Raw genomic sequence first — 12,983 nt, forward strand, 5'->3', positions numbered from 1 at the left:
TTGAGATAACTTTTTTTTGATGGGAAATCACTTTTATATAAGCCAAATATCTCAGTAATTTTTCTTTGCAGAACACTAAACCAAACTGATCAAACTGACCCTTTAAAATAGAATAGTGTGTCAAAAAAATGTTTTGCTGCTGACCCTGTCTGCAGCAGTACATTGCTTAGTTTCCTCCACCAGTACTCCTGCTACTTCTCCAAACTGGGGGCATGCCAACTGCCATCTACTTTAGCTAATACATTGATTATTGATTGCAGTACCTATACAACCCCACTTTAGATAATCCAAACTATCCCTTTAAGGCTTAAAATCGCCACACACATAAGAAGAATGTAAATTAGCTGTTGAGACCCAAAATAGTTTCAGAAAACAAATGTATTGTAAATAGTGTAAAAAAAAAATATATAAAAAAAATAAGTAAAAGCATCTTTAACACAGCTGATTTAACTATGGATGCTGCTTAGACTTAAAGGCATGATTTATAGTGTTTTATTTTGAAATTTTTGAGCGTTCACTGCAGTGCATCAGTGAAAACTTCTATTTATCTGACAGGTATACTGTACCAGAGGCAGTTGTCTTGAGTATCCCAACTTCAAGTCTCATTCTCTGCCCACACATGAAACAAGCCTGGTTTCCATGGCAACGTTATCCCTACCACAGCTGTACTACAAGCACAGAAGATGATTACCACCATGCACTGGTGCAGCGTTCTTCACTGGGCTCGGACACATGGAAACAAGAATAACCAATCACTTGAACCCTTTCATTTAACTTTTTGAGAGGCAGCTTGCATGAAACAACACAAACGGCTCCCCGGCGCCTCAGTATACCAGTATGGGCATTACATTTCCCTGTCTCCTCCCTGGTTCCAACAGAACAAAGGCTTGTCTGGAGAAGAGGGTTGACACAGTGCGGGAGCCGCTTGTTGTCTTTCTCTCCACCTCCTCTGATCAACACTTGACCCCACTCCAATTCTGTCACACAGAAACAGCATTAGCCCTGCACCACGTGTTGCTCTCACACTCGCTTTCTATCCAGGAACCTGCTGGAGATGTGAAAAATAAAAAGGGATTTAATATGTATTATGTAACAACATCATGCCATGTGTATTACTGCTATCATGACGTATAGAATTGAGCAGAGCAACTACTACTTTTTTGCCTCAGTTAAATCCACACAAGCAGAGTGTTTCCAAAACCATGGACTTAAATGCAAAATGAATTTCTGATGGGTCTCCGTTTAGTCTGGAGTTGAATTAGAGAAATGGCAGGACTGGATCTATCTCAGGCTGAAGTTTTATTGTATTATGTTTTTTTTATTTACCTGCTCATACAAGAATGTTTATGTATTTATACTAAGAAATAAAAAAGGTGTGTTTATGATGTTAAAAATAGGGATGCACATACTGATAAGGTAACCAATAATTTCACATTTTTGTATTTTAAAAAGAAGTTCATATAGCCTGGAGTTTATGGACACCTGCTGGCAAGAATGCTTTGTTTTTTATAGAGCTTTTTGCCTGAGAATTGAAATTAAAGTCTTTGACATAATCTGTCAAATTAGACATTATTACAGTTGATAGTTATTGGCTATAATTTCAATATTTTGAATAATAAATGATAATCTACAGTATATTTCCAGTTTTCATCTGATGTTTACTGGGCATCCCTAGTTAAAACTAAATTTAACTGAGACTGAGCTGCACCACAGTGATTTACAGCTCTTCCTGCAGCTGCTTCACAGTAAAGCCATAATCTGCTCCTTTCACTGGAAAGCTTTTAATGTGAAGCAGCTGCAGGAAGTGTTTTGTTTTCATTCACAGTGTTTTACACATTCACCTGCTCTCTAAAAGCTGCTGTCTGTTGCACTTGTTATGGAAGCATTGTGTCTCCATGATTCATTTTGTCAGAGATTTTATTTTTCACTTTGTGGTGGTAGATCTTCATCACAAAGCATCTTTTAAAACACAGAATAGGCATAATTTGTTGTAACTATTCAACAATCAGTCACAAACTGAATTATGAAACACAGTGTGCCTCTATTACTTATGTTACAAATAAATGCAAGCCAACACACTAATGAAGGCAATGTCTATTGTTTATGAACACTTGACGGGTTTGTTAGATTTTTCTAAGGTTAGATTTTATTTTAACATTTAAAAAAAAAAATATGCATAAGAAAAACACAAAACAAGAATAGCCAATAAAATTAACAGCTAACATACAAGCAGTTCATTCAAATTTTATTTTAACTTGGAAATACATTGAGGTGGAGACCTCATTCAAGATGTAGCCGAGTAAAACAATAAAATAAAAGCTCCTAGACACAAAGAACAGCAATGAGAAACTTACATAAAAGTGGCAACAAGAGGTAAAAACAATAAGAGCCACAATAAAACATTAAGAATAAATAAAACCTTAATAATAAAAAAAACTTAAAATTTAAGGGATGTGAATCAACTAAAACAGGAGCATCTGGAAGTAAAATGTGATACAGTTAAAAGATTTAAATTTCCCTATGGACAACAACCTAAATAAACAACATAAAAATAATTAATTAACAATTAATAATTTATGAAAAGGCACAGGAAGAAGTGGATAACATTAAGTTTGTAATTAAGTTTGTATTAAACATGGATATTGCAGCTTTCCACATCAGTTTTCACTGTATCAACTCAATCAAATCAAACAAAACTTTTAGGTATTCATGTAATTTCCTCGTCTTCCATGTGCATTGTTTCTACTATGTGTGCACTTCTGCATGCATGTCATGTAAGATTATGTGCTATTTATCATCTCCATTGTCCTGCAGTAATCTCCATTCTTCAGAAACATCCCCGTTGATTATCAGCCCTGCTCCTGGGTCATAACCTGAATACAGTTGACTGAACCACACACACACACACACACACACACACACACACACACACACACACACACACACACACACACACACACACACACAGTTTGTCAGCTGTTAACTAAGCAGAGAAGCGGACATTTCAGACCTATGCAAACAACAGGAGGATGGAGCAAGAATGTTAAATTGGACGGAGGCAGGTGTGTGTTCATGTGTGCTTCGGAGGCTCTTATCAGTGTGAAACAGCTCTGAGTCGTGACGCTTGTTGACCTTAACAGGTCATCACCCCGCTACTGTCATGGCACACACCACTCAGCTTACACCAGTTAACTATTAGGACAAGACAAAGACAGCACCATTGTAGGAAAATCAATATTTACACAGCAGCTCAGTTGCTCATCTGAAGCATCTGGGATCTTTTGCAACACAAAATGACGACAGCAGTGATTTTGCAAGTGTTGACCCACTGATTAAGAATCAAAGAATCAGCAACATTTTACTTTATTGTTAAGTGTTTTTTGTAGACCAAATGTTTCCCTTTTTGCTGAAATGTTTCCTAAAGGAAGGCTTGTATAATGGGAACAAGAAATGGCAGACTGAATTGCTTGATTCATCACATTAGTTGCAATTGTTTTGAGGTAACACAATGCTGTGCTTTTTAAATCAGTCTGAAGTACAACTGCATTACAAAGAACAGAGAAACCTGTTCCTAAACATAGTTTTCTTTTAACTCACTATTTCTCAAACCCAGCTGTTTTACATAGATCAGTGTTTCTCAGACGTTCTACACTGTGTACCACCTCAGAAAATACTGAGCTCTCTAAGAACCGAATTACTGTGCCATTTTGTGCTAGCAGTTGCTGTGGCACTTCTGAAGTAGCCTCCAGCACTTGTGCTTCGTTCACCCACTTCATTTTCAGCACAGCTGCTTGGAAGATTCTCCTCCTTATCTACATTTCTCTTTGTAATTTAAGACATGAATTCAGTGTAAGTGTCTATCTTTCCATCACAACTTATGCTGAATTACATTTCAGTGATATTTTATGGATTTTTATTCAAAATTTTGTTTCCCAACTAGTGTAGCTCTGTCCAAAAGTATTATTTGTTAATTTCTATCATATAAAAAAAGAACTTGTGAACAGCCAGTGGTACTTGAACCACAGTTTGAGAATCTAGGACCTAGATGATTAACTCATAAACATCTCTTTGAAACATACAGGCACATAACATAAACATCACTTTCAAACTAAACCCACAACACAGGCACATGCTAATGATTAGCAGAGATAATGTGCTCACTTGTATGTAGCATGTTGAATGCTAACAGCTGAGGTTCATGGCAATGTTTTGCTGGTATTTAGTCATGATATTAGGAAAAATAAAAATTTTGATTTGATGATCTTGAAAAAGTTAAGACATGAAAATCATTACTATTCTGTCTTTCTCTTGCTCTCTCTCTCTCTATGGACCACCAAATTTCATGGCAACCATTTCAACCTCATGGTGACAGTGGATGAAATGTCAGCGGCTCACGAAAGTTAGTAGAATTTATCCTGTAGGAATCATGAGTGTCTCTACAAAGTTTCAAGGCATCCATCTTATAATTGTTGAGGGTTTGCAGTCTGGACCAAAGTTGTGGACAGACATGTCCATCTCTAGAGCCCTGCACCTAGCTTGGTTAAAAATGGATGCACACTTGATGTCCGTTGTGATGGATTACACAACACAAGGAAATTTAAAGAGATTTGTAAATTAATTTTTAGCCTTTATGGAAATAAATGAAAGGCTGCATCTGCCTGAAATGAAGAAGAAATTAAATCAGACTGAATGCAATGCAGTCATGTCGTCCCAACTGTGGCTGTGTCCAAGTCACCATTGCCAGGAGCGTTTATAATCCCTGTGTGAAACTGTCTGTCTGGTTGGCTTGCTGCCTCTCAGAAGTGTGTGTACTACTGCAGGTCTCTCTGCCCGCGCGTGTGGGTGTGAAGTCTGAGCGCGTGTGTCACTGTTGTCGACTTTGGGCGCGCATGAATGTGTCTGTGTGCACGCTGTCCGTGTGCACTCTGTGTGTTTGTGTCCTTTAAATCAACAGGAGAAGTGCTTAGCTTAATGGGCCTTAAAACCTGCCGACTCACTAACCTTTTGCGTTGAGGGAGGCAGACAGAGAGAGAAAGAGACGGAGAGTTTGTGTGTGGGAGAGACGGAGAGAGAAGTGAGATACGTAGGAGAGGGAACGGTGTTTCTGTGAGAGAGAAGGAAAGTGGAGGTGAGAAAGTGAAATAATGTGTAAGCACAATAAATAGATGTGTGTGGAAATGTCCAAATTCAGGGACCTGTTTCCATTACCAGACACCTTGTTACCATGGAAACATGCTGATAATACAGCAGGACATACAGTATGACTGAAGAGTTTCCATCTTTGAGATGACGTTTCTTTCTGTGGCCCTGAAATATCTTTGTTGCTTAAGTGGTCAATGCTTTGGTGTTTCTGTGCTGCATTTGCCACAAATCATCTGTCAATCAAACAGTGTCGGCAATACTTTGGCATATTTTACCTTGGATTTTGTTTTGATTCTGATTTTTTTTTTCTGTTTATTCACAGTTCTTCTTTTTGTTCCAAACTGCTGATGTGCTTCCGGTGCTGTGTTTATGAGGGTCGGTGAATGCATCATAATGTGGTCCAAGGCATAGGAGCTATAATTTCATACAGGTCATCTCCACCCCCATGCCTCAATAAAAGGCCAGTGTTGCATGCCTCACAATGCTGCTGGATGAAAACCTTGAGCTCTCAAAAGATATGTTATGAGTTCTAGCTCCGCTTAGAAAATGACAGTCATGATTGTTTAAAGTTCTTGTACGAGGTTTAAAAGGATTCTTTCTGTGAATGCTATAGTTTGGCCAAGAAATAAACAAAGAACCATGTACATTTTCCTATCAAGAATAAAGATTATATGGTTTGTGTCCTGACAGCATCAGTGAAAACTGACTGACACACATATCTTTAACTACAGTAGAAGACATGTCCAGGATGTGAACTGCATGTATGTAGATATTTTTTATCCTCAAGTGTCTCCATGTCTACAGAAAACACATCTTTCTTCTGATAATCACTTTTTTCAATCATCATCAAAGGTCTACATTAGTTTGTAATGAAAGACACATGGTGGATACTGAAAACATCTTATTCATGAAGTTTTGTGTTTTTTCTTAATCAATAAAATGGTTGCATATATGCCCTGTATTTGAATCTCAAGGCTCATAAATGTGGAGAAAACCAATGTCGTATTGAGGCGCCAGCTCAGAAAATGGGTCAAGATGACATTACATTTATGTATACACATTTACTCCACCCACTCATGAGATTCAGTTGCTTCCTTTCATTTAAATTTCTGACCTGATGTATTCATTATCTTTCTCTCTTCCCTTTTGCTTATGAAGGGACAGAAAATGACATGAGCATAAAAGGGTTGTTTCTATATTTTATTTATTTATGTCTTTTTTTGTCCTTCATATTTTCTCCCTCTATCATATCTGTGTCATTGTTAAAACTGGGTTAATGAATTCAGACCTGCATTGCTGCTGCTATTCTTGCTTCACCACTAAGCTTTATTACCATCAATGGTGTAAAACATGAACGACGTGTACGTGACGTCACCATTAGGTTTCCAAAGAGTCCCTGTGAAGCTCTCGTTGTGGTGGCTGTCTCGGCAGTGTCTGACTCTCAGCTACTTTGTGACTAACCACCTGTTACTCAAAATGGGCAAAGTGCACAATTACACTTAACTTTAAGCCTTAAAGTCCTTCTATGGGACTTCCAAACACATTATACACATTAGGATGTAGCTGCTGAAAACATGTTAAAGACTGAGAACGGTGTAGTACTGAACTGTGAAGTGAGACCGTTATATAAGCCCCGCAAACAATAATGCCCTGCCGCCCTCTCCTTACCCCCTTCACGGTCAGAAATGTACCTTCAGCAACTCTTCCACTGCAAATCAGCACAGCTGGTCACTTCAGCTCACTTCAGTTCCAACATTTTGACACAGAAAAAAAAAAAGTACCATCCTCTCACCAGCCTCTGGTTCTGGCAGCTCAAACATGTCTGGACATGTACAGTAAAGTTGTTAGACAGAGCATCCATGTCTCAGGTCGTTTTTCAGATCGTAGTGGTGTTTGACGCTGAGACAGCAGAGCAGACACACCCCCAGCATTTCAGATTTTCATGATTTTGAGACCTATTTTATGTACTTAGTGATTTTTAGTTTGTTTAATCATTCAAATTTGGCTGTTTCTGTAGTGTGACAAACTCAGAAACACACATTTATTGCTGCACTTAATTGTAATTTAAATGGTTGATTTAAATCACATGCAGTCATGAGTGGGGAAATTGTTCATATCAGGCTGTAAACATGTTTATTTCTGATGTAAAGTTGAGTATTTTGATATGGCAGTCAGTTAAATGCTGCAGGAATGTGTCAGCAGCAGTACATATTAGAGGTTAATTCATTATTATGATACTGTGGTCAGTGATATACTTTCAGTCCAAATGGACAGTGGATACACAAGGCATGCAAGAACATAGTCAAAAGCAAGTATATCTCTGCCCTAAATGTCACTGAGCTGACAATCTGGTCAATCAATCAATGCAGAAAATTCTATCTGATTATTTATGCCCCCAACACCAAGGTTTGGTCTGGGATTCAGTGTAAGACATGGTGGATTACTGTTTAACACTGTTTGACTGCTGCAGTCTATTTTCACTGGCCACTATTCTAGTTCAGCTTTTCAGAATTTCAGTCTGCATGTCCTCAAGAGGTGATATGCAAATCAAATCTCAGCTTACAGGGGACATTTCTTGAAAGTGCCAAACCATAGAAGTTTTATGTTAAATTCAGTTTTTTCCAACAGGACTGAATTAGCATTTAAATTGAGCGTATTGTGGCAAAGCTCTGTGTGACTCTGTCATTCATTATACATAACAGCAGTTCATTATTTATTACAGACCTGATTTTACTGTACATCAGCAGGAGTCATGAGGCTGTGGATCTGATCAAAGTCAAGTCAAAGATACTTTTTCACTTGCTTTGACAAAAAAAGAAACCAGTTGCCATGCCAACTGTTGTGGTAACCAGGAAAAAATGTTTTCTTTGTTATTATGCATTATACCTGTTTGCCTCGTTGCCTCTTTTTTGGCAATCCCTATGCACATTATTCAACTCACAGTGAATTTCATTGGAAAAGTTTCGGTCAACTTGAACATCAATAAACTTTCTTGGTCTTTTTTCTCTTTCCCTCTCTCCCTCCCTGCTATTTGTCCTTCCTTTCCCTCTATACAGGAAACAGTAGAATATGCCTTCCTGATCATTTTCACTATAGAGACATTTCTGAAGATTATTGCCTACGGCCTGGTCATGCACCAAAACTCCTATGTCAGAAACGGCTGGAACATGCTGGACTTTGTCATCGTCATTGTGGGGTGAGTTCATAGGTGTAGCACATAATGTTTATTGTAAAAACACAAAGAATCAAAGGCAGACATACGCACAGTCATGCACAGTATTTCTTACATACACTAGAGCTTAAACCATATACACTATCACTCATATTATTCCCCATGTATGTTGACACACAGTCACAGAAACACAAATTCATTGCATACACATCTGGAAACAAGGGGTGGTTTGGATTATTTAAACTGTGGTTACATGAAGGTCAGGCCAATATAATGTATATTAGCCAGTTAAAAAAGTATTAAATATTTCTCTCTCCAAGCCAACCAAACTCTATAGGTCAAAAAAGTAATTTTACCTCGAAGAAGAAGAAGGGAGTTGCTGGTCTACTGCTGCCTAAAACAGTCAATCTGTTGTTTGTGTTGTTGTTTGACTTCTGTGAATATGGACTATCATTTTTGAACACGAAAGTCACATAATAACACCAACAAATGAAGAGATCAAGGCAGCGTTATAACAGCAGCGTCCCTATACTGTGAGGTAAAAATTATGATTTTTAGCGACGTTCCTGGTGAATAATTTCCCTGTCAATTAAATGCAAAATTTAATTTACATTAGTCGACTAGTCAAACACTAAGAAAACACTCAGAAAGCAGTTAAAAATGAGCAGAACTTATTACTTTATAACGTTAAACACATTCATAGTCTACAATCGCGAAATCGTACTTTAAATGCCGCTCAAATGTGTGCTACTTTGCACTGTGCAATACAAACATTATCACAGAAAACATAACAACAAGTCACTAAATGTTTAAACCTTTCAGACCGAAGAGGATCACAGTGTCGGCGGGTAAATGACCCGGAGCTGATGTTAGCTTCCAGCCTGACATACAGTGTGGCTAATGGTAGCAGCGTTAACAGCAGCAGCTGCTCTGCTTGCAAGTTAATGTCCGTGTCTGTGCTTAATGTGGGCAGATTTCTCCAGTCGAGCGATTATATACCAGTTTATTTTGTCACAGTCTACATTCAACATTATTTACATTTTCTAAATTAAAACACTGCCAAACAGCGCTGGTTTTACGAGGCTGTCATCTGTCTGACTTGCTGATATAAACATCCAGGGTTGCCCGGGCGATCTGGGCATACGTGCATATGGCATACAGCAAGAGGGGCTGCTGTCTGATAGGACCACAACCCCGACTAGTGGTGGGCGGCTGCGTAACTTCTTAGAGGCAGTAGATAACTGCCATTGTGCATGAATAAAATATTGATAAATTGTTTGAACAACTAGTATTTCTGGTGCCAACTTGCAAGGGTGACGACGTTTAATCGTGTAGTTGACTAATCACGCACATCACTAATGATTTTGCCTATGGGGTTTGGTTGGTTTGAAGAGTGGTATTTGGTTTGTTCAATGATGGTTTTCCATCGTTAGCTGTCTGATGGTAAACATATTCTAGATCTAGCATGCACTTAAACTGATATTAATCTTTTTAGGTAGACTTGTTTTAAGTGGCGTTTTGCTGCTGACTCTGTCCACAATGGTACATTGCTTAGCTTCCTACACTGGTACTCCTGCTCCTGCCAAACGTCATCTGCTGTAGCAAATATCATGACAACCGATAAGTTCCTCATACAACCCCACCTCAAATAATCTGAACTATCCCTTTAACTCACCACATACCTGCCTATCATTTGCGTGGATCACCAGCTTATTGTTATCATCATGTCCAGTTGTAAGATGACAGTGTTGTTGTGTGCACATGCACACACACACATACACACGCATACACACACACACACACACACACACACACACACACACACACACACACACACACACACACACACACACACACACATGGCCTTGTTGAGAATAACTGTTTATCAGTAGACCACCTGGCCCCAGTAGGACTTCAATGTAAACTGTGACGAGGTGTGAAAAACTAAAAGTAAATACACACAGACATAAAGGACACACACACATAAAGCATGTATATAAGCACACACTTGTACACACGCACACACAGGTGCATGTACACAGAGACAAGTACAAAGAGGACACATGGCTTTGTTCTTTGCTTTCCATCTTTTTTGCTTTTATCTTTTTTTGCTCTGTGTTCATGACATCTCTGTCACTGTTCTGCCTCTGTTGCCCCTCTCCTTCTCTCCTCTCCAGGTTGTTCAGCGTGGTTCTGGAGATGATAACCAAAGATGCTGACTCTGGCGGCCAGTCTGGAGGCAAACCTGGTGGGTTTGATGTCAAGGCCCTCCGAGCCTTTCGCGTGCTACGACCCCTTCGCCTTGTCTCCGGAGTTCCCAGTAAGTTAAAATGGTCTTCTTGAGTCACTGTCCTTTCTTTTTTTTTAACTTAAAAGCCCTGCACATCCACACAAATGTTGTCAATAACTCTTTCTGAATAGTGACATCCTTGCTGTGAGAAGAAAAGTGGAAATACCTACAGTACAAAAGAAGCCAGCTCAGGAATCTGAGCTCTTCTTTGTTGTTCTCCTGCTTTGTGGTTTATTGTAGGCTGATAATTAGTGCAGTTTTTCAAGGTCTTACTTATGCAGCTACAGATACACAATTTCTACTGTATGAAACTTAACAGAATAGCTGCTATTTCAAACTCAGGACTCTTGAGTTGCCATCTTCACTCTGTGATGTTTAACCTATCATAGAGATTTTGTGAAGATAATACTTTTCAGTGTTGCATTTAAAGTCTTGTTTGCAGGGATGCTACAACACTAAAAACTATACCAATTTCCAATTTATATCAATTTAAACAGTTTTTTTTTATGTATGAATGCAACCTGTGTTAAGAGCGTAATAGTGATTTCTGTAGTGCAGGAAGAGTTTTATTTTCAGCCAAGAAAAACAAGTCTTTTGCGTTTTCACAAAACATGCCGTTACGGAAGTTAATTCTTGTTGGTGTGGCTCGTACATCGTGCTCTGTGGACTGGCCACAGACACATTCAATGAGACATGTTAGCAAAGTTGTTCTCCGTCTCCATTGAAATCTACCACGAAGTCAGTCACCATGACAACCTTAAAACCTTAAAGGACTGTATTTCAAACACTTAATGAGCAGTTTGAGTGTTCTTGGCTATCGACCTTGATTTAAGTTCATCAATTCTTGTTTTGGTTCACCTAATTTGGCTATTTCAAACACTTGAGCATACAGTATTTGGTTATTTAACTAGGTTTTTATTGGATGATTTTCATGGTCACATTATAACACTGACTACATCAAATTATAAGAATTTTCCTTTTACTAATAGAGGTGACAGGCAAACTTGGGGATGGGGGCGACCAGTATGGTGCTGCTGGGAAGCAGAAGTACTTAACTCTGTATAATTTACTTTTTGATCGCACTTTTTCTTAATTCTGGTGTGACATAAGAGAAAGAAATAGGTGAGAAATAGTTTTCCATTTCATTCACATTACCGTCATTATTACAGTAACGTAACAAAGAAATACAATAGTGAACATTAAATTCGTGATTGAGCAGTCAGGACCATTTACAGAGGCTTATAAACAAACAAACAAACAAACAAACAAACAAACAAACAAACAAACTTGTAATTTAGCACTGAGCAGCAATTGATAAAGAGGGGACTACAAGCTAAATTTAAGTGCCATTAATGTGTTTTATTATAAATAATCAAACATAACTATTTACAAGAGACAAACATGCAGTATGGAAAGTAAATACATCAGTAGTAGGGTGGAAAGTATGGATGAGTGTTTAAGGCAACAAAATGTCAAACCAAATGGAAACATGGAGGAGTGGAGACAAGGGATTGGCCCCTTGGTGGAAGCAAAAGGCAACACTACACTGGATTAACAACCATCTCTTCCTGACTGCAGGCTCCTGCAGGAGAGAACAGGTTTGTCACTGAAGGCAAAAAGGGAGGGGTCATAACATCTGACATTTGACATGTCACAGGAGGAAAATCACAGGTGTGAAAACTAAAATTATTGATGGCTGAACTCCCCTTAGCTGCCTGTGGTGTCAGGGTCTTGGCATTGTGGATGCTGTTAGAATTGTTCATTCTAAAATAAAAAATCGTAGTTATTGTTAATTTTATTTATTCCCATTTTATTTAAATTTAATTTGGAAATGACTACCGCCCTCTACAGGTAATGTAGGACTTTTGAGGTGGATCAGGGAAAAGACTAAACTAATGTTTAATATGGTCCAGAGCTCTGGGCACTGACTGAAATGAGGGAGAGATGATGATATTTATTTAGACAAAACTGTTGTTGATCTTATTTCAGGGAACACTACCAAAGTCCATTCACAGTTAGCTATTAGAGTTTTTCGCAATGCTAGAATTCAAACTTTGATTCAATAGTAGTATAAAAAATTATACTCGATACTATGGCGAAAAGAAAAAATATCCAAGGCACACAAAATAGGATAATTTTTCTATTTCGTAATGAACAAGCTGCACACAGTACTGGTACAGAAAAAAATCACTGAACACTGTCTGGCTTTGTTATCCGTCAAGCCACATTTCAGGCAGACTGAACTATAGTGCTTTCAGTATTATAATTAATGGATATTGTAGGCTACATTGTTGGTATTTTAAAAAAAATAAGTATTGATACTTTCAACAACCTTAATTGCTTTTATAAAAAGCTACATTAGGCCCACATAACATTTGT

At 38.2% G+C, this 12,983-nt stretch overlaps 1 protein-coding gene across 1 annotated transcript in view; it reads left to right on the top strand.

Annotated features, from left to right (window-relative positions):
• Positions 1-12,983, top strand: part of cacna1db (calcium channel, voltage-dependent, L type, alpha 1D subunit, b) — a 123,450-nt gene that overhangs the window by 42,029 nt on the left and 68,438 nt on the right. Inside the window, exons 4-5 of the mRNA XM_084719873.1 lie at positions 8,199-8,338; positions 10,492-10,634. Of these exons, the coding sequence (XP_084575999.1) occupies positions 8,199-8,338; positions 10,492-10,634 (283 nt within the window). The remainder of the gene's footprint in view (positions 1-8,198; positions 8,339-10,491; positions 10,635-12,983) is intronic.

This window comes from Lutjanus erythropterus, chromosome 6 (genome assembly GCF_056507025.1).
Source record: "Lutjanus erythropterus isolate fLutEry1 chromosome 6, fLutEry1.hap2, whole genome shotgun sequence".
Classification (NCBI taxonomy): Eukaryota; Metazoa; Chordata; class Actinopteri; order Lutjaniformes; family Lutjanidae; genus Lutjanus; species Lutjanus erythropterus.